General features: G+C 34.7%; 4 protein-coding genes across 5 annotated transcripts; all 4 read left to right on the plus strand.

Annotated features, from left to right (window-relative positions):
• The first annotated feature begins 6,436 nt into the window (after positions 1-6,436).
• Positions 6,437-9,056, plus strand: LOC110859115. Of its 2 annotated transcripts, XM_035859213.1 has the most exons (3): positions 6,437-6,826; positions 6,896-7,311; positions 7,388-7,526. In XM_035859213.1, the coding sequence occupies exons 1-3, from the start codon at positions 6,811-6,813 to the stop codon at positions 7,388-7,390; spliced, it is 435 nt and encodes a 144-aa protein (XP_035715106.1). In that variant the 5' UTR covers positions 6,437-6,810; the 3' UTR covers positions 7,391-7,526. The 2 variants fall into 2 exon arrangements, with proteins under 2 accessions (XP_035715106.1, XP_021963677.1); XM_022107985.2 differs by having other exon boundaries at positions 6,462-6,826; positions 6,896-9,056.
• LOC110859116 lies at positions 8,737-11,752 on the plus strand. The gene is made up of 5 exons (XM_022107987.2): positions 8,737-9,221; positions 9,293-9,399; positions 9,499-9,975; positions 10,566-10,707; positions 10,879-11,752. Exons 1-5 carry the CDS (start codon positions 8,953-8,955, stop codon positions 11,192-11,194), a joined length of 1,311 nt encoding a protein of 436 aa, XP_021963679.1. The 5' UTR covers positions 8,737-8,952; the 3' UTR covers positions 11,195-11,752.
• A 3,130-nt stretch (positions 11,753-14,882) lies between these two features.
• LOC118438655 lies at positions 14,883-19,643 on the plus strand. The gene is made up of 12 exons (XM_035859196.1): positions 14,883-14,900; positions 14,967-15,086; positions 15,550-15,820; positions 16,172-16,314; positions 16,393-16,851; positions 16,914-16,950; positions 17,631-17,734; positions 17,799-17,888; positions 17,945-17,974; positions 19,026-19,202; positions 19,283-19,318; positions 19,402-19,643. Exons 1-12 carry the CDS (start codon positions 14,883-14,885, stop codon positions 19,483-19,485), a joined length of 1,569 nt encoding a protein of 522 aa, XP_035715089.1. The 3' UTR covers positions 19,486-19,643.
• Positions 19,644-19,720: 77 nt separating this feature from the next.
• On the plus strand, positions 19,721-21,493 carry LOC118438708. Its single transcript, XM_035859305.1, has 2 exons — positions 19,721-20,211; positions 20,553-21,493. The coding sequence occupies exons 1-2, from the start codon at positions 19,825-19,827 to the stop codon at positions 21,441-21,443; spliced, it is 1,278 nt and encodes a 425-aa protein (XP_035715198.1). The 5' UTR covers positions 19,721-19,824; the 3' UTR covers positions 21,444-21,493.
• Positions 21,494-22,338: the final 845 nt, after the last annotated feature.

The raw sequence follows: 22,338 nt of genomic DNA on the forward strand, positions 1-22,338 counted from the left end.
TGACATGTGACACATCATTTTTAACTATTTTTCAATGAGGAATTCGAAAATTCATGTCATTTTGCGTTTGGACGTCACCTGTGACGATGACGTCGTCACAGGTGACGAAAAGTGACGAAAAAGTGTCACGTGTCAGTTTTGACATGTGACCCATCATTTTTAACTATTTTTCAACGTCGAATTCAATGGTGACCTCCATTTTGACCTCAGAGGTCATGTAAAGGTCATAGGTCATATATATGTCAATTTAAACTGAAATTTAACCCCGAATTCAATGGTGACCTCCATTTTGACCTCAGAGTTCATATAAAGGTCACATAAGGGTTATCAACTGTTAAATTTGACACAAATAAGACACAAGTCTACCCGGTGTGTAACTGTCTCCGAAGCTTTGTTTTCGTCACAGAATTGGAGGAGTAATGCTATAATATCACTATAACTATAATCTATAACTATAATGATAGTTAAATAATTATAATTATAATCTAATACTAACTATAATTAACTATATTAATTATAATTAGTTATAATCTATAATTATAGTTAATCTATAATATTTTCGATTTTTCTTAAACTCGGCTATAAATATGTAGAGTATCTACGGTACCAAACCAATTAATCTTTCATCTCGTGCAGGTTATGTGTATTTATAATGTCCCGTTTTTGGCGTAGTAACATACCAATTCTTATTTTAATGGAAATTTCAAATTTATTTTTAATAAGAGTATCCTCGAATCCTTACCAAATTGTATTCATCTTTTCTGATCATTTTCAGAAATTCCGAAATATGTAAACATATATATATCTTGAAATTTTGGTGAGCAATAGGAGTTATAGAGCATATGCACAGAGTTTGACCGTCGGTCGTTATCAACTAAAAAATGCATATCCGGCCTCTGTTCATTATGTAAAAAATTTTAAAGAAATTGCAAAAATTTCAAAACCATGGTTTCTTTGTTAAATAGTTATAGGTCAGAACACTGCGAAATGGGCGAAACGTGTTCACGACAAGGTGATCCTGTTGGGACGCGTGCTGGCCCTGTACAGCCACCCCCACATCGAGGGGGAAAACGTCTTCGTTTCCTTGGGGGAGGAGACGGAGAGCCGGGGGGAATTGACGGGAAAACAGCAGTCCAACGGAAACAAATTTCGTCTCACATCGTTCAAATATTTACCAAAACATCTACATTTTTGAAGAGATATGTAAAAGATTTCGGAATTTTTTAAATAATAGCGAAAATATTTATATTTCTGAAAACCTAGAAAGATGTAAAAAATATTTAGAAATTTTAGTGCTCTATTCGAATTTTAAGGAACCAACCCACTAAATTTAATCGTTCGTCGTCATCAAATGAAAAATTTGAAAATAAATACATACATATCCGACCTCTGTGTATTTTGCAAATAAAAATTGCAAATAAAAGTTGCAAAAATTGGACAAAGGTTGCAAAATTTTTTGTAATTGTTAGTTAGGTCAGAACGCCGCGAAATGGGCGAAGCGTGTGCACGACAAGGTGATCCTGTTGGGACGCGTGGTGGCCCTTTACAGCCACCCCCACATCGAGGGGGAAAACGTCTTCGTTTCCTCGGGGGGAGGAGGCGTGGAGTCGGGGGGAATTGACGGGAAAGCAGCGATCCAGCGGTGGTACAAGGAAATGGAAAAGTATGACTTTGACGCCAACACGTTTTCCTTGAAAATTGCACAGTTTACACAATTAGGTAAAAGATTCGCTAAATTGGTATTGCAATATCTTCAAAATGTTTGCAAAATATTTGTATGAAAGAATGTGAATTTTCTGGAATTATTTGGTGAAATTATTTTATAATCTGTTTAGTCGAATTTTTTGATAAAAAGTTTTAAACATTTGTAAAATAATTTATATCGGATTTGTTTAAAGAATAAGTTGGTCCTAAATATTTCTGAAGTATTTGCATTTACGTTTTTTTTGGAGACAAACTAAAAGTAAAAGATTTGAAAACCTGGGAGGAAAAATTGTTAAATATTTAAAAAAATGTAACTTTTTAGGAATTATTAGTAAATCATGGATAATAATTTTGAAGACTTGTAAAATAGGAGAAATTTCGATAGGGAAATTTTCAGAATATTTTGATTTTATTTCTGAAATATTTTAGATTCTCTCTTTTTCTTTGAAGACTGCGGTAATTCACAAACTTCGGTAAAAATTTCAAAATTTTAGAGGCAGAATTGTCTTAAAATATTTGCAAAATTTGTAAAAAAAAATGTCGATCTGTTTTCCAATCTGTTCAGTTTTGGATAAAAGGTTTAAAGAATTGTGAAATCGACGAGTTAGCGATATATTTTCGTACTTTTGAAATAATGGTGGAAATGTTTTAAGTGATTCTATTTTTGAAATAGTAGTGTTAAGAAAATCATACTTGCAAAATATAATTTTCTGGTATTTTTTAACATATTTTCAAAAGTAGATACCTGTTTTAAACAGGTTGGACTAAACAGTGTTTAGTCCAATTTTTTATAAAAAGTTATTATAATTTTAAAAATCGGCGAAATATCGATACATTTTGGAATTTTTTTGGGCAATCTCGATTCGAGAGATTTTCACGTCGATTATTGCGACTAAATTTCACTAGTTTAACCAAAAATGCTTTATATTCCCTGGAGGGCCCAAGTAATTATGTACGTTTCAGAAAAAAATTAATATTTTGACGATTTAAAAAAACGAGAAAAAGATGGCTCAAAAGGACGAGAGATCAAATTTCTGAGAAAATTTAAGTACACGGTATTTTGACAAGTCTTTATCGTCTGGTTATTGTATTTAACCAGTAAAATTTCAAAATACAAAAATTCTTGAAATCCTTGAAGACTGAAATGCAATTATTTAAGGCCACTTTTTAATTTTAACCCGGAGTATTTCTTAATGCAAAAAGTAGTCAGAGATGAATAATATTTTTTGTCTAGATTACTATTTAAATGTTTTCAATTTTTAAGCAAATAATTATTTTGAAACTATATAAATATCGAAATATTTATGCTATTTAATTAAAATACGTATATTTTATCAATATTTTGATGCTTTATGAAAAGAAAACAAAGTTGGCTCTGTAAACCGCGAGAGATTTCTTAAGCCGAGAAAGCTAAATGTAATTATTCAAAGTCGTTTTTAATGATTAGGAATATTTATTATACAAAAAACTGATTAAAGATACCGTTCTTATCCAATTTGGGTTTTCTAATATTTTCAAAAATTTCTGAAATTTTTTATTCCCATTTCTCCATGTTTATTTCGTTTAGTATTATTGTGGTAATGAAAGATTTACTACGGGGAATGAAACTACTAGCCATCGGGTAGGAATTTATTACCAAATCAATATCAATACGGTAGTAAGGAGTATGTAGCTGACTCTACCAGATTTTTAAGTGTATGCACTCTTAGGAAACTGGTATTAAATCACTGACGAAAGTACATACGTGTGACTTTACCGGCACTGGTAATAACATGGAGTACCATTTAGTAATCTGGTGGTAACGAAAACTTTACCACTGAGAAAAAAAACCATTACCAAAATCAGGTATAAAGTTATCAACAAATTACACTCCAGTATTATTAGTCGCAAAAAATTCTGAAAGGTTACCTGGCAGATTATTTATTTTTCAATTAGCAACCAAATAACCTCTCAGAAAATTTTCCAAGAAATTGCGACTACAAATATTAATATTGGATGAACAGTACTTCGGAGTATGTATTAGACTCTAGCAGATTTTTTTACAGTGTATTGTTTTTAAAGTATGTATATGTAAATATTTATTTGCGCTATTTAAGTAATTAAAATGTGTAAATTTTTAAATGCGTGATTCAATATCGTGACGCTTTGAAAATAGTTTTCGCTAAACCACGATAGATTTCTGAACCTGAGAAAATTTGATTAAGACTGTTGTGGATGATGCAATCTCACTCGACTCGTTTTAATGTCTTTAAATGTAATTTCTAAAATGGCATCAACTTCATGAGTGTTGAGATAAATGCAACTTTTGATAGCTTAATGTAAAGCTAATTTTTGGTACTACAAAACCTCGGTGTTTTGAAAAATTAGAAAATTCATTTTTGAAGAAATTTAGTGTGCCAATATAGTAAATGAATTCTCTAATTTTTCAAAACACCAAGGTTTTGTAGTACCAAAAATTAGCTTTACATTAAAATATCAAAAGTCCCATTTATCTCAACACTCATGAAGTTGATGCCATTTTAGAAATTACATTTAAAGACATTGGGCACGGGTTGAATGAGACTAAGCACTCGATGAAAATGAACTAGAGCCTTAAATCAGTAAGTTTTTATTATATTGTTTTTGTAAACTAGTAAAATTTCAAAACATTAAAATTCTTGAAACATCAAGGAAGTGAAATGTAATAATTTAACGCCACTTTTGAATTTTATGAATATTTCATAATTCAAATTAGAATTGGATGATTTCGAAGTTTTCATATAGATAGATTAGTAAAATTTAAATGTTTTTCAATTTTTTAGCAATTAATTATTTTTAAACTATCTAAATATGTAAATATTTATGCTATATAGTTAAAATACGTAAATTTTATCAATATTCGACGATTTAAAAAAAACGAAAAAAGGTTGGCTCTAAACCACGAGGGATTTGTTAACCTGACGTAAATAAGTATATCCAACGTCGTTTTTAATATTTGCGAATTTTCATTATACTAAAAACACTCTAAAGACACAATTATTAAGTTTTGGGTTTTCAACTTTTTCCAAAATTTATAAACGTTTTTCACTTCCATTTCTCAATGTTTATTTCGTTTAGGAATGAACAATTTACCACCGAGAAACAAACTATTACAAATCGGGTAGGAAGTTGTTACCAAATCAATACCAGTACCGAGTAGATATCTGCCTCTACTAGATTTTTTTTAATGTGCACGTTTTTAAGTATTTTTTATGAAGGCTGAAAATGTGTTTTTATAATAAATGACAGATTCCCTACCTGCCGGTAACGCTACTGTGAAAAGCGTGCATGAAGTTGGCTCTCTAGAAGATAACCTGGTTTATCAGAGGAATGGATCCGATACGCGTTTAGCTGTTCGTAATAATTTTATTATTTGTATTATTAGTATCTTATCAAGTATGTACTAAAATTTGTTACCAGAATTTGACTAAAACCTAGGCCGTGACCTAGGCGAGACACCAGTAGGGTGCAAAAACTTGAGAGTAATACATCAGATAAGGTGCTTAATTAAAAAATAATAATTGGACACTCATTTCAATTAATTCATTGCTTTCCAAGTAAAAGTGCGGAGTGCTGAAACATTTTTGGTTATTGCGTGTTCGATTATCTTAAGGTGTCAATGAATGACGCTTTTAATGTGGCATAGATTTTAAATCTCACTTTACCCGTAAGTCTTTAAATGCCAATTTCTGAAATGGCATCAATTCCATGACTTTTCACATAAATGCAAGTTTTAATTATTTTATGTACAGTTAATTTCTAATTACAATGCAGAATTTTTCCGTTTTTACTTTCTGTAATGTCCCTACCAGTTTCATTTGTCTCAGTGGCTGACAAAAGAGCTCGCCCGAAGGGTAGAAATGGATGTATGTGTTTTCGGCCGAAGTCGTGCCATGGTGGCACAGGGGACAAAACATCCGATCCCAGTTGAATGGGATCTGACCGGCACAGGTTCAAATCTCTGCCCAGACATTATTTTTGCACTATAAATTTTTATTTACTTGCATTATTATATTACCAATTTACAATTACTATACAAATTAACCAATTTTTCTTTATAACTAGAGCATTTTAACCTTTGCTGTGCGTCCGTGCGTCCAATCAATTAACTTTTATTAATGATAACTTCGAAAAATGTTTACAAAATTACAAAAAATTGGTACAAATGTGTATTCTGGTATGCTGTTTAGATGTATATATATTCGGATTAGTTATTTTTGGTGTGGGTGGCATCGGCCGCAGAATCGTGGAAGAGAGGGAAAATGTGCCACTCAATTGTTGTCCATTTCAGTTAATTATTGTCCATTTCATATGTCCAGGATATAAACCCCTCGCTCTCCTATCTTACATTGTTAATATCCCAATAGCTTCCACTGCCACTATTTAGTGGGTTGTTTCGTGATAATAGTGACAAATATTAAAATATTAAAATTCACACATATAAACCGCGTTTGTAGTGTGGAATAAGGTTATGCATAAATATTGTCACATTCAACAAAAAAAATTACCACAAAATCTAGCATGTGCTTTATGCACCTCCCGTTGACATACAAACTGAACATGACATGTTTGCATCGCGCATCGTCTGGTTTTATTTGTACTGCGTACTAACCTGCCCTTGCAGTCATGCCCTCATCCCCAGTTTCGCTAATACTTGCAACACTAAAATTCAGACACAACAACCTCGTAAATATGTGGCATTAGGGTCGGGTGGGGCCATACATATCTGGATATTGAATATGTACATTTTCACATTTGAAGCAAAGCGTTGGCGTAAAATCGGTGATGTACTTTATGCACCTCCCCTTGACACAAAAACTGCGAATGGAAAGTTTTGCATCGCACTCGTTTCATTTCTACTGCGTAGTAAGCGATGTGATCTGCAATTGCAACTCATCCTCAGTTTTGCAAGCCTTTAATTATTTTTTTGCTCATTGCTGCACTTTTAACTTCTGTCCGTAAATTTGGCTAGAACTTAGAACAAGAACTTATTTAATTGTGTTTCAAGTTTTGTTGATTAATATTTCCAACGTCAGAGAGTTAAGCTACGCTCTTAATAAGGCATAACTGATTTTACCCACTACCAGGATGGAAATAATGCTACGTAAGTTGCTCGTGTTTTAAATAAAAAAATTGTCATAAAAATTATTTTAAAACATTGTTGTGTGTACAGATAAACTCGTATTGATCATACTCATCCAATCCCGCATAATGTCGGCCTCTTTTCATCATCATGGTGAAGAAGGATGTCCTACTGATGGCACAATTTTATTTAACAAAGTTAAGACCACCAATAATCATGTTGATGTTCTCAATAGCATTGCAAACCTACTTTATCGGAAAACGACTTCATTCACTTCGGGGGAATACAACATTGCATCTTTTATTTCTGCCGTGAACGAAAAAAACTTCGGTGGCATAAAGTTCTCCATCCATTCATGGGAGAACAACAGAACTTGGATTTCATTTATTGACCCTACCAAGGAATATACTTTCTCTTTATCGCAGAACTTGTGCAAAACTTTAGGGTACACACGTTGTATCTTCCCTGGTAGTGGGAATTACCCGTCAGAAATGTCCCAAATTGATGTAGGTCGACCACCACATAATGAATTATGGACGTTATTTTTTCATAAATGGACTACAAAGAAAATTGTCACTACAGTAAATTCAACTCTGGAGAAGTCAATTGAATGTCTCTCAAATCAGACTGATGGTGCAGTAAAAGTGCTTCTGTCATGTGACGGAACTAAATTTGCAATCCATAAGTCCAACTCAAGTTTGTATTTACAATTCACCGAAGACTTCAATCTCCAATTTGGTTTGGATCCGGTATTAATTGGCTCCACATTGACAATTCTTGACAAAAATTCCACATCGGCACACCCCTTTACTCTCAAAGACGAATGGAATAAATGCAGCAAAAATCTTACCATTGTTTCCTTGACTAGTTCATCTGAAACATTTATGAAAGGAGACGCAATTTCTCTCCTCGGTTTAATTCAAAGTATAAACCGCCGTTTTATTAAATCGCCATTTTTTATGAATATTACAATCTCAAGTTCCAAAAATCAACCAACTTCAATAATAACGTTTTTGGATCAATTCGATAAATATATAATAACTTTCTCGGAAGAATTAAGTCAAGTTTTGGGTATTAACCAAACCCAGTTTCATGCAAGTGGAGAATATACTGGGAGTACTTCAGCTGACGACGAAATATTCAATGGGCTTGATCCGGATCAGGAATTTATTATTACGCTTACTCAGAAAGCTATACAGCGTATCCATATCCCACCACCTCAATACATGTCGTATCCCTCAACAGTGAAGACCATAAACAACGCTCTACAATCCTTTGGCTCGCACAAAATTGCTTTAACTATTTCTCAAGACTTTGAAAATTTGGAGATAAATATTTTCACAAATTTATCTGTGACTTTCTCCCCTTGCTTAAATAAACTTTTTCACATGAAACCATTTGACTCCTTTACAAGTTCTTCAACATCAATTCAACTACCTCCGATTCTCCTCCCCAAAGATATAAACACAACGCCACAAATAATCCCATCAACTTCTCAAAATGCAGAAGAGGAGGAGGAGTCAGGTACCGCCATGGATACATCACCGGACGATGCTGTTGATGATAATACTAGTATGCAAGTGGAGGATGATGCTCGTAAAGTTCCAACTAGTCAAGACCAACGTAAATGCTACACCATAATTAACGAAATCCTTCCAACGAAGCGATGGTTGAACACCCTTTCAAAAAAACAGTTTATAGAAATAGTACACCGATGCGGTAAAAAAGCAAAAAAAAGCAACTTGGACAAGATGGATGGTTACATGACTTTGATTGTTGACATAGGAACTTATAAAACGGATTTCATAATACAACCAGCCTTAGTTTTTTCCAGCGATTTAAGCAAGGTTGTACCAACTCGTCGAGTTTTACCCGATGAAGCACTCGAGTGGTATATAGTTATTGGAACCGACTTGCAGGGCCGGCCTTGACCGGCTCGACTTGCAGGAGTAACAGAAGCCCAACTAACCCGAGCAAACAAAAGATGGAGGGGAAACACAATTTCGACACCACAGCGCAATGGAAAGAGGCCCTGTCCAGTACAAACAAATATTGATGAATTTGATCGTAATTGGATTAGAAGTGAGATTGTTAAATCATATAAAAACGGTGCCGCCATAACTGCTGCCGACTTGTACAAAAAGTTTATGCATTACAAAAAGGAATATTACGACGATGAGATGCTTCGTCATCGATCCAATCCAGATAACCACTCAAGACCTGACATATATCATTGCTCAAAAAATACTTTCCATAGAGTACTTCATTTAATGGGATTTACTAACGGGGTTATAGATAAAAGAGCAGGAATAAGTCAAAGAGAAGACATTGTAATATGGAGAGGAAAATACCTTAGAGAACTTCGCCGAAACGAAGCTGCCGAGAAGCCATTCAAAATAGTTTATATTGATGAGACGTAAGTCTACCTTTTCGGAATGTTTAGGTTCCGTAATTTGTGAACACATCTAAACCTAATGGTTGTTACAGGTGGGTTGATGGGAATATGCATGTGGCGCGAGGTTGGTTTCCAAAGACGTGTAAATCCATCAAAGAAATGGCTCCATTTACATATGGAACAACATCGATGGCAACTGGTAATATTAGGAGTATTCATAACAATGTTTTGAACATGGTGCTGGCAGCCGTCACCTTACCATAAACCAATAATTTAAATACAAAATTACTATCTATAGGTCCTCGTCTGATTGTTCTGTCAGCCCTCACCGAAGATGGTATAATCCCCGAACTTGTTCTCGTATACAAAGTGTCAAAATCCCAGACTGCAATCGATTATCATGACAATGTAAATGCCCAAACGTTTCAATCGTGGTATATAAAGTTGTTGGATTATCTCGACAGGACAAATGAAAAATGGATCATAATAATGGACAATGCTTCATATCATTCCACCAAAATTTTACCAAGGAAATCAGAAAGGAAAGAAGTTCTTTACAATTTCTTGCAGAAATATACAACAATGCCTGGTCTAAATATTAAATTGCCCTCTGATATGAAAGCAATAAGAAAATTTGAGCTGGAAGATATGCTGGAAAAAGTAGCTCGGTTGCCGGAAATGCGGGATGAATTATATACAATCGACAAATTGACGAAACAGCGGGGTCACAGGGTTTTAAGGTTGCCACCTTACAACTGTGATCTTAATCCAATCGGTAAGATATCTTTTGAATGACCTGTAATATATATAATTTGACATATCTTACAATGAGGAGGTGTGAGGTGGTTATCGCCGATATCCACCGGACTAATTTTAAATTGTTCACGCTCAAAAATAAGTGGACCCGTATTTTTGCGTTTATGGGCATGTCCACGCCCGTGGCGGAATTTTCAAAAAAAAAAATCAGCCAATAAAAATCATTTTTAAAAAACTTTTAATTTTCAAAAAATCGGTTTTTTGGTGTCTAGAAATTCAGAAATAGCATGAAAATATCAATTTTTTTAAACTTTTAAAAATGAATTTTATATTTTAAGGGATGTAATTCTTAACAAAAATTGGGTTTATTTTTTTAAATCGGGTTAAAATTCGAAAGTTACAGCGTTTTCAAAAATCCGAATTTTCGCCTAAGTTTTTCTTAAAATTCCCCCACGGGTGTAAACATGCCCATTCAGGAAAACGCAAAAATACGGGTCCACTTATTTTTGAGCGTGAACAATTTACAATTAGTCCGGTGGATATCTGCGATAACCACCTCACACCATCGCATTGTTAGTATCCATATTTAAATTTGGTGACGTATTACAGAGAGGTGCTGGAAAGACAGAAAACACAATACCAAACGAAGGAATCACAACAAAAACTTAGATGACATCAAGTTGATAATGCAAGAAGAATTAAAGAATTATGACAAAACCCTAGCTAAAAATCACTTTAAACATACTAAGAGGTTGGTTTCAGATGTACATTATTAAGGGCTGAAGCGAAATCCCTTTATGGAAATGTCCTGTCTGTCCGTCCGTCCGTATCCACGATAATTTTAGAACGGACTTGAATTTTGACATGTAGTTATCGCCTATATATTATAATGTGTTAAATTTGTATTTTTTGTCACTTTAAGGTTAGAAAATAAGTATTGGGAGGAGGATGGAATACTAGAAGAAACACATACTTCTCCAATTATAATAACAGAGGAAGATGAAGATAGTGGTGATGAAGATAGCGATCAAGAAGACTGCATAGCGCGAGCTACAACTGTTGTAATGGAGAATGGCGACCAGGTTGATCATGGAGGAGACTTGTCCCTCTGGGATTGCGACTGGGCGTACGATATATTTGAAAGGGAACTTGAGATAGGAAATTATATGGTAGACACAACAGCTACTCGTGGCAGAGGAAGAGGTAGAAGAGGCAGATTCCGTCAGTGCCCACTTTAGATGCACAATAACAAAAATCATAAATATTTATTTGCTAGATTTTACGGTAACAATTTTATGTTGAGTGTATTCGTTACGAGTTAGCACGTTCGTATCGTAGCATTTTGAAACAAAAATGGAAAATAATTACTAGCCGTGCAGATGCACAAGTTTGTAGATGAATTTTTAAGCCAAAAATTTTGGATGTTCATTAATAATCTCTAGTGTTATTTTAAAATTTGTGTTGGAATTCAATTATTCAATAGCTTGTAATTAAATCTAACTTTGTGACCAGCATTGTAATTTTGTAATTTAAGCAATATTGGGAACGACATTATAATTTGAAATTTGCGTACCAAGTAATTTAACGAGCTCTGACACATGCTAATACCAATTTTTTTGTTATTTTGTAAACATTTTTCGAAGTTATCATTAATAAAAGTTAATTGATTGAACGCACGGACGCACAGCAAAGGTTAAAATGCTCTAGTTATAAAGAAAAATTGGTTAATTTGTATAGTAATTGTAAATTGGTAATATAATAATGCAAGTAAATAAAAATTTATAGTGCAAAAATAATGTCTGGGCAGAGATTTGAACCTGTGCCGGTCAGATCCCATTCAACTGGGATCGGATGTTTTGTCCCCTGTGCCACCATGGCACGACTTCGGCCGAAAACACATACATCCATTTCTACCCTTCGGGCGAGCTCTTTTGTCAGCCACTGAGACAAATGAAACTGGTAGGGACATTAGATTAATCAAATTAAAAAAAAATTAAAATCTTTGGGAAATTAAATGTAACTATTTTACGCCACTTTTTAATTTACGAGTAATTCTTACACGAAGATTCGCACGATTTGCAAGAAAAACATGAAGATTCGCAAAACAAATTGTTTCAATTCTGTACTTTGACTAATAATTTTCTGGTCAATTATGGTTTTACAAGTTTTAAAGAAAATTTGCAAATTTTTTGTGCGTGAATTTTCACACGGTGTTACAAATAATAGGAAGTTAAAGTATTTATCTGGGTTATTTTTAGGGTTGCCCCGGGTAGTGCTACTACCCGGTACCCGGCCTAAAATGTTCGCCGGGTACCCGGCTACCCGGCCGGGTACCGGGTAATATTTATATATTAAAAATAAGGAGTTATTCCACTTTTCTCTAGAATTTGCAACACTTTTACCAGGTTTAAAAAGTTGCAAGTTAAAAATAAACATAAAGTACGGACTGAGCGTACTCACGACAATGTCTTATTAATCATCGCAACCCATTTAGCAAACTTGTGCAGCTTAAAAAATTTGTTTCGTGAGGGGAGTCGCAAAATATCACTTTGAAAGTCTCGCAGATCGCCGATCGCGATTAAAGACGCTTATTTTGATCTCGTTTTCATGGATTTTTTAACTATTTTTCGCTGATAATCGGGAGGATGAGTTTGCTAAATTATAATGTGTATAATTGCTGGACAAATTTGCAAAACCAATGGTTTTCTAGCGAAAGCTTTGAGAAATGTCTCAAATTTCGCAAACCATCGCCAGTTATGTTGCCATGCTTAATCTGGGAGATATGTACAGGGTGATTAAAATGTCACGCTACAATGGAAAATTTTTCGATTGGGAAAAATCGTAAATTTACATTAGTTGCCGAAATTTTGTCTCTAAAATTCAACCCCAAAACAGGCCGGGTATGCCGGGTACCGGGTAACTACCCGGTACCCGGGGCAACCCTAGTTATTTTGCATGTTACGTTACGAATGAATGAATACTATACACTAACTTATGCCTTAAAATTACCAACCTGCCCAAAAAGTCAAGATCCGAGAGGAACGTAAGCATACTAAAAAATTCCTGAAAGTCGATTTTAGTTCGGAAAAGAACAATATGTAAGTCCTGAAAAATTTGCGAATTATTTTGTAATATTTAACATCACTTTTTATTTTTAAATATTTCTCACTGAAAAAAGTAAGAAAAGATTGCTAAAATCCTTTGATACACATATTTAAGTACCGGAATTTGCATAGTGATTAATTTTCTGTATCAGTTTTTATGAAAACTTGCAAATCTTTGCTCGTGAATTTTCATACGGGTTAGGGTAATAGTAAGTTGATGTATTTGTCTTTGTTATTTTGCATGTTACGAATAAATTATTATTATTATTAATTGTTATAATTTATGCTCTGATTTATTAAGCAAGTCAAGATCTGGCATGTACGATAGGCATAATACAAATGTGAGAAATTTGTTTTTATTCGCGAAGAACAAGAAAATGCTTCAAAATTTGCGAATTATCTAGTTTGTCATTATTTAACGCTGCTTTTTATTTCTACAAATATTTCTTATAGGAAAAGTACGTAAAAGATGTACAAAAGCATTGTGCTTTGCTTATATATTTCATTATTGAACTCGAATAGTGATTAATTTTCTATACAAGTTTTAAAGAAACTTTGCAACTTTTTTACAGGTGTCAATTTTCATACGTGAATAACTGATTTTGTTATGCTGTTTTGTCCTTGTTGTTTTTGCAAATTGTTAATAAATTAGTATTGTGGAATAATTTATGCGTTAAAATTTAACAACCTGGCCAAAAAGTCAGATTTAACAACCTGGCCAAAAAGATCAGAGATGCATCTGGCATAAAAAAATGGCTGGAAGTAGATTTTTATTAAAGAAATAATAACTCCAGAAAAATTTGATTCTTTTTTATTTTTAAATATTTTTTACTGCAAAAAAATACGAAGAATATTGACAAAATTCAGTGTGATACATATTTCAGTACAAAATTCGCATGACGATTAACCTTGTGTATCAGTTTTAAAGTCAATTTGCAATTTTTTTGCAGGTTGATTTTAATTGGGGTCAGAATAATAATGAGTTGATGCATGTTTATTATTTTGCATGGTGTTAATAAATTGATCTTCATTGTTTTAATTTAGGCTTTAAAATTAACGACCAGACCAAAAAGCAAAAATCTGCTAAGTACGTAGGCGTAATTTTTAAAAAATGATTGGAAATTTAGTTTTATCTCCAAAAAATAATAAATCCTTCAAAATTTGAGAATAAATTTCAATATTTAACGCCGCTTTTAATTTTGGTAATATTTCTTACTGCAAAAAGTACGAAAAAGATTTGCAAAATCAGTTACGGTATGTGGTAAGTACACATTTCAGAACGGAATTCGCATAGCGATTAATTTTCTGTAAAAGTTGTGCAGAAAATTGGCAAATACGCAAATTTCCATACAGGTTAGAATAATAGTGATTTATTGTATTCTTGTTATACTGCGTGGCATTATTAAATGTTTTAATTTAGGCTTTGCAAATTAACGACCTGCCCAACAAGTCAAGATCAGACACGTTCGTAGGTATAATAAAAAAACGCCTGGAAATGGATTTTAATTCGCGAAAAACAATAAGTCCAAAAAATTTGCGAATTATTATTTACATAATAATCCATATAACAATAGTCCATTGACATTAAATTAGGCACTTATTTGTTTAAGCGGAGTAAAGTTCAGTTATCCTTCCGTGTATGTACTTATATATTTAGCTTGTAAATATTTGTAGTTTGTACTTATTCGAGGTTTTTAAAATTCTGAGAATTTTTGAAATAATAAAAATGTTTTTGTACAAAATTTCCGTTATAAGATTTGCATTTACGGTTAACTTAATAGTTCAAATATTTAGTCAAAGTTTGCCTTCAGAATTAGGAAATATGGGAAAAGGTGAAAAGGTAAGTTGTAAGTTTTAATATAAAAAGTAGAATTTTTGCAGTGATTTTTTGCACATTTTTTTGCAGGGTTGCCACGGACAAGAAAGTATTGATGGGAGCGTTATTTTGCATAGTGAGAGTACTTTAGCGTTTTTAAACAATTATCGAAAAAGACATGGCGTCCCCGCGTTGGGATATGATGTCGTGGTAAATCTCAATTTATAACGAGGCCGGATATGTATTTACGAAAAAAAAGTCAAATTATTTACGGAAAATGTAGGAATAAAATGTAGATAAAAATATGAATTTTTTGAAAAAGTTATACCTTTGAACTTAATCCTCAGGAATTTTGTAGTCGAATTTCTTTCAACAAAACTCACATCCTTGAAATACGTAGGAAGATATTTATTTTTTAAAAAATTTGCAAAAGATTCACGCATTTTTTAAATAATAGCAGAAATATTTATAGTCAGAAAAGAAATGCATATGTGCCAATATGTAAAAATATTTTGTCATCTTTAAAAATGAAGAAACACGTAACAAATGCTTTAGCGTTGGTTGTCATCAAATGAAAAAGTTGGACTTTAATACATGCCTATCCGTCCTATGTTTATTATGCAAACAAAAATTGCAAAAATTGGGACAGAAATTGCAAAATTTTTTAATTTAGTTAGGTCAGAACGCGGCGAAATGGGCGAAGCGTGTGCACGACAAGGTGATCCTGTTGGGACGCGTGGTGGCCCTTTACAGCCACCCCCACATCGAGGGGGAAAATGTATTTGTTTCCTCGGGGGGAGGAGGAGGGGAATCGGGGGGAGGAGGAGGGGAATCGGGGGGAATTGACGGGAAAGCGGCAGTCCAGCGGTGGTACAAGGAAATCGAAAAGTATGACTTTGACGCCAATATGTTTTCCTTGAAAACTGCACAGTTTACACAGTTAGGTAAAAGATCCTAAAATTTTGGAATGGTGAAATATTTTTGCAAAATTTGTAAACAAAAAATGTGACTTTTCAGGATTTGTTGTTTGTTGTTTCCCATCTGTTAACTTGAATTTTTCAATAAAAGCTTCGTAAAATTAGTAAAATCGGCGGATTACCGATACATTTTCGTATTTGTTGGAACAATACTGGAATTTTTAAAATAATTCACTCAATTTTATTTGTGTTTACGAAAATATTGGAAAATATTGCAAAATATTTCAAAATTTTAGATTTGCAAAAGTTATTACAAAGTTATAATGCTGAATTTGCATGGTTGATAATAAAGAATGTTATTTTTTTTAATTTGCATAGTTTGGAAACGTACTCGAAGATTAGGAATCGGTGGGATTTACGACCCCGGCAGGAATTTTACAGTAATCGTGGCAAGATTCAAGCCCCCCGGAAACATCGGGTTTGGCTCCTCCTTCAGAGAAAATATCTTCCCACCGGCCAAAGTAAAGTAAAAAGAAATTGCACACATATCAGAAAATTTGCAGAGTACGAATTTATGCAAATTTTATACAAAAACACAGGATCCTCCCCCAATAATGAATCAAGTCGAATCATTTCCGGGGTCAATTAACGGTCACAATTTCGGGACAAATTTATCTCATCAGAACAAATCTGAAGGAACCCCCACGCGCGCAAAAGCGCCTGCGCTTCCGCACTTGACAAGTAATAATAAGGACGCCCACAATTTTGGCACGATTTCGCATTCCACGAGTGCTAATAAGGTCACAACGACGGAGAAATCTGTGGGGATACAGGCGCCACAAAATCCGGCCACGACGGCACCCTCACCTCCGACTATGAAGCTGATAATCACGGAAAAAATTGGACCAAGTTTGAAGATTTTGACGAAAAATGTGCATCATGTGACGCCAAAAAGTATAATTCCAGTGACGACGACGACGACGAAGCCCGTGACGAAAAAAAGTGTCACAACTTCGCTACCTCATAATTATAATAACGCAACCGGCCCGGTACGAATGGTATGGATTGTAAAAATTTGCATAAAATTGGCAAAATCTACTCTGTACTTTGTTTTAGATAGACACGAATTGGGGAAAATTTGCAAGGTTTAACGAAAGGTATTATGGTTATGATTCCCTTAGAAAACTAGCTGGTATTGAATTATTACTGACCAGAGTACATACATATATGACTCTACCAGCACTGGTAATAAGGGGCATTACCGTTTAGTAATTTTGTGGTAATGAAAAATTGACGCTTGAGAAATATTACTTCTACTAACCAATTCGGTGGGGAGTTATTTCATTACCAGTCCGGAGTATATACCAGATTTTTAACAGGGTGTTGCTTAAAAAGTGTATATATGTAAATGTTTTTGCTATTTAATTAAAATACGCTAATTTCAACAAAATTTTGACGATTTAAAAAAAATTGGCTGTGTAAACTACGGAAGGATTTCTGAACCTGAGAAATTCAAAAGTAATTATTCAACGTCGTTTTTAATAATTAGGAATATTTATTCTAGCAAAACTAGCCAAAGATGTCTCATTGGGTAGGATGGGTTGTCCAACTTTTTCAAACATTACTGAATATTTTCATTTCCATTTATCAATGTTTACTTCGTTTAGTAATAAAAAATTTATCACTCCACTAAGAAACAAATTGCTACCAATCCGGTAGGAAGTTATTACCAAATCAATACCAGTGCGGAGTGCATATCCAGATTTTTTTAAATGTGCACATTTTTATGTTAAGGTTTTCCGAAGACTTACTAAAAATGCGTTTTTTTGCATGGCAGATTACTTTCCGGGTGGTAACGCTCCTGTAAAAGGCGTGCATGAAGTTGGGTCTCTCGAAGATAACCTGCTTTATCGGAGCAACGGATCCGATACGCGTTTAGCTGTTAGTAATAATTTTATTGTTGCATAATCATTGATGGCAAATATTGAATATAATTTGTTACCAGAATTGGACTAAAAATCATGACCCAATTGCGAAAAAGAGAGCCTCTAGTGCGGTGCAAAAACTTGATGAGAAGAGTAACGTATCAGATAAGGTGTGTAATTAGAAATAGAAATTGGATACTTATTTTAATTAATTATTGATTTTTAGACAAAAGTGCGGAGTGCTGAAACATTTTTGGTAAGTGCTTACCGTAAAAACTCAAATAGTAGCCGTTGCTCAATTAGTAGCCGTGCTCAAATAGTAGCCCTGCGTTTTATCATAATTTCATAAATAGTGACCTTGCCCAAATAGTAGCCCTGCTCAAATAGTAGCCCTGTCCAAATAGTAGCCTTATTCGAATTATACCCGTGCATCAACTTAATCACACATCTCCTAGCCAGGACATTTAAGCAATTCAATTATTATTCAATTTAATCGCAATTACATACAAAAATCGAAGTGAACACGAAATTCTGCTCATCGAAGAATTGATTAAGAGCAATTATAAACAATAGAATTGTCGTAGACTACGATTCTAGGGGAGAAATTGGTGCTTTTATTAACATTTAATTTGACATTGATTCTGGAAACAAAATTCAATAGCTGTGTGCGAATAGTAGCCGTGCATCTTTCCGGTATTTTATAAATAGTGACCCTGCCCAAATAGTAGCCTTGCTCAAATAGTAGCCGGGTCCCAGACACCGATTTTGTAAATAGTAGCCCCCGGCTACTATTTGAGTTTTTACGGTATTTGCATATTCAATTATCTTAAGGTGCTATACGATGACGCTTTTAATGAAATAGGCATATTTAGATTTGATTTATGAAAATGGATATTTTAGGCATATATTTTAAATCTCACTCACTCTACCCGTAAGTTTTACATAAATGCGAGTTTTCACCATTGTATGTACAATTAATTTGTTTCTATAAAACTATCGATCTGAAAACACTGTTAATCATTGTTTTTTTTCTCAAGTAATTTCCTCAATCAAAAATGAAATCGCTATTTTTGTCAAAACTATTATTTTGTACTAGCAAAAATTAACTTGGCGTTAAAGTTTTAAAACTTGCATTTATCTCAAAACTCTTGAAATAGATGAAATTTACAAAAAATTGCGTGTAAAAATATTGAATTGAACAGGAGTAGAGTGAAATTAAAAATCACATCAAATCGTGATTCTATTCTACATAAGTATATGTATGCAACTATATGTATGCAACCTTAAAAATGCTGTTATTTCTGAAGAATCAGCCCCACGATGAGTTTGCCCCCAATAAAAGCAAGCACGAGGAGAAAGCACATGGGAGAAGTTTTACGAATGAAGTCGTATTGTCTAAAATGAACGGAACTAATATGAAAAACTATGCAGAGGCTGGAATTAGCGAGAAGAATCATGAAATTCATATCACACCAAGAGCAAGAGTATGTACGACCTTTGCAAAACTACAATTTTTAACCTAGATATTTAACTTTTAAGTATATAAAATTTAAAATATTACAAGGTGAAAGATGTCAATGATGGGAAATCCCACCAACAAGTACTTAATTTTACTTTTGTCTTTAAATATAAATATTTTTATTGAGCGTGCATATTTATAAATGACTCCTATTTTTTATGGAGGTCCTCCACCGCCCAGATGTCAGCCCTCCGTACGCCGTCTGGGTGCCAGAGCTGTCACGTTGGACGCCAGACCTACGACGATGACGCCATAAAAACCGAATCATTAAAATAGACACAATTCGCTCTGCAGAATCTCCTTGCTCAGTTTGGCATTAATTAAGATTTTACGACCCAAAACAAAAACCCAGACAAGTATGCATGCATTGTTGAATAAGTGTGTAAATAAAAATTGATATTTTACTACGAAACTTGACTCACGGTTATACATTTATTTATTAAATGCGGTATTAAATTTTGGATTGAAAGGGTGATTAAAAATTGGAGTAAGTTTAAAGTACGGGGAAGAAATGGCCTTCATTTTTGGATTTGTGGAGACGCTGGAACCAATAGAAAATTTAGAAGAGAGACAAAAGCCGTGGCAAAATGAGGGGAATCGGATCACGTAAAAAATCGGGTATAATTTATTTCCTGGTGGTGCTCCTTTTTACTGAAAACATAAATGGGACGCCGAACCAGAATTTGCATCATCTGCAACAACAACAACATCAACAACAACAACAACAACATTTTCCCCAGGAGCAGCAAGGTCAGCAAGGTCAACACCACCCGGGGGGACAGCACATCAACAATGGGAATCATCACAATATGGGGCAGCATCATAACGGACAACCGCTCCCACAACATCACGGGGGCAATTATGGACCACCACCCCCACACCATGCTCAGCAGCAGATGCACCACCCCCAACAGCACCACCCACAACCCCAGCATCATCCAGGGAACCAGCATGGACACCATCCACAACAACAGGTAATAAGAAATAATTTGCTAAAAAAAGATGTGCAAAATTATGTAAACGTAAATCGAGTTGCCAATTTTTCGTCAAGTTAGTTTTTTGTACTTTACTTCAAATTTATGTGTTTTAAAAATTAGAAAATTACCGAGCATGCAAAATTTATGTAGATGTATAGAATTTTGCAAAATTTATTTATTTATCGCTGCATAATGTTAAAAACGAGAAAGATTTTTTAGGTATGTCGAAGATTTCTGTCGCAATATATGTGTAAATTTTCATGGAATTTAGGAAATCATTTGTTTTCCTGGAATTAAGGAAATGACTAAATTTTGCAAATATTTTATTCCGTAAACAGGATGGATCACAATTTGGTCAAATCCAACCAGCCGAGCAACAACAGCAACAACAGCAACAACCCGGAAACGGGATGCTTAACCCGGGACAACAGGACATGTCGGGTGGTGCTGGTGGTCAATTCAAAGACGGCGGAGGTCAATTTCACGGCCCAAATCCCTCCGGTTACCCCGAATTTCCCCGACTTACCCCCGAGTTCCCCCGACTTATTACCCCCGAATTCCTCCACCACCCAAATTCTCTTGGATCCTTTGACTCCCCCCAATTCCCAAATTTCCCAGAAACTTATTTTTCTCCCGTCCTCCCCCCGAACGAACACCTCCACCAAATTTTCTCCACCCTCTTTTCCCACTGCCAATCCCCCCACGAGGGCGCCCGCCTCTGTCTCATCGAGTCCCTCCTGGGGGCCAAGGAGCAGCTAAAATTCGCGCACGAAGGGCTCGCCGCGCACAACCGGTACCGCGCCCTGCATGGCGTCCCCGATCTTAAATTGGACCACAAGTTGTCCCGCGATGCGCTCGCGTACGCCAAAGTTTTGGCGGGAAGGGACTCGCCCGTCGTCCATTCGGACACGACGGACCGCGGGGAAAACATTTATTCGGCGCGGGGCTACAAAATGACGGGTAGTTTGCCGGTGGATGGATGGTATAGCGAGATTGCGCTGTATAACTTTTCCAATCCGGAACTGGACTTTGGTAAAAATGCGCACTTTACGCAACTCGTGTGGAAGGATACGGAGCGCGTGGGGATGGCGTGGGCCAAGAGGAAGAAGAATGGGGAAATTATGGTGGTCGCGCAGTACCAGCCGTCCGGAAATGATGCGGATGTGTTGAAGGAAAATGTGTTGGAGCCGAAAAAGGTGGAGAAAAAATGGGAGGAAGGTGATAAATAGATGAGCAGAGGGCGGATATGTATTTATGAAAAAAATGTGCGAAATAAATATGAACAAACAGCAGAAAAATCAGAATTTTCATATGATTTGCATTTTTGACCAGAGCATTTTTGGCATTTTTGACCATTTTTGACCTTATTTGCGAAAGAAATGGGTCAAATATGCATTTAATATTTGGGGGAAAGAAGTACAAACAAAATTTGCCCGACAGCGTTGAAATATTTTTGAGATACCGTAAAGACTCTATTTATAGCCGGGTCTTGAGCCCAACTTTGAAAAATTTAATAAGCTTAAATTTAAAAATTTAAAAAGGCCACAGACAAATATCAGTAAAAGTCCCTATAATGTTACTAATTGCCCTAGTAGCTCAGAGGTCAGAGCACTTGACATGAATTCAAGGGAGCCGTGGTTCGATTCCCGGCTGGGTAACAATTTTTGGCATTATTCGGGATTTACGTATTTGATTTCTTTAATAAGCTTGTCCCTAATTATGACATTCCTTTAACATCCGTTTTTAGATGCTTCAAGTTATGCATAACCGAAAAATAATTTACCCGGGTCTCTAATTATACCCGGTTTGAAATTGTAGTCGGATTTGTGTCGTCTTTAGACCCGGCTATAAATAGAGTCTTTACGGTATACTTATCTGTATGTATCTTTGAAAAAATGTGTAAAATATTTACGCATTTTTTAAAAAATACCGGAAATACTTATTGATAATGATAAATGTCTGAAAACCTAGAAATACAAATGTGCAAATTTGTATTTAAAAATAGTTTGAAATTTTAGTGATCTATTTATAACATTTCGGGAACCGATAAAATTTGACCGTCGGTCATCATCAAATGAAAAACTTGACCATAAACACATATCCGCCCTCTGATGTGGACATCAT

Source organism: Folsomia candida, unplaced genomic scaffold, assembly GCF_002217175.1.
Source record: "Folsomia candida strain VU population unplaced genomic scaffold, ASM221717v1 Fcan01_Sc024, whole genome shotgun sequence".
Lineage (NCBI taxonomy): Eukaryota > Metazoa > Arthropoda > Collembola > Entomobryomorpha > Isotomidae > Folsomia > Folsomia candida.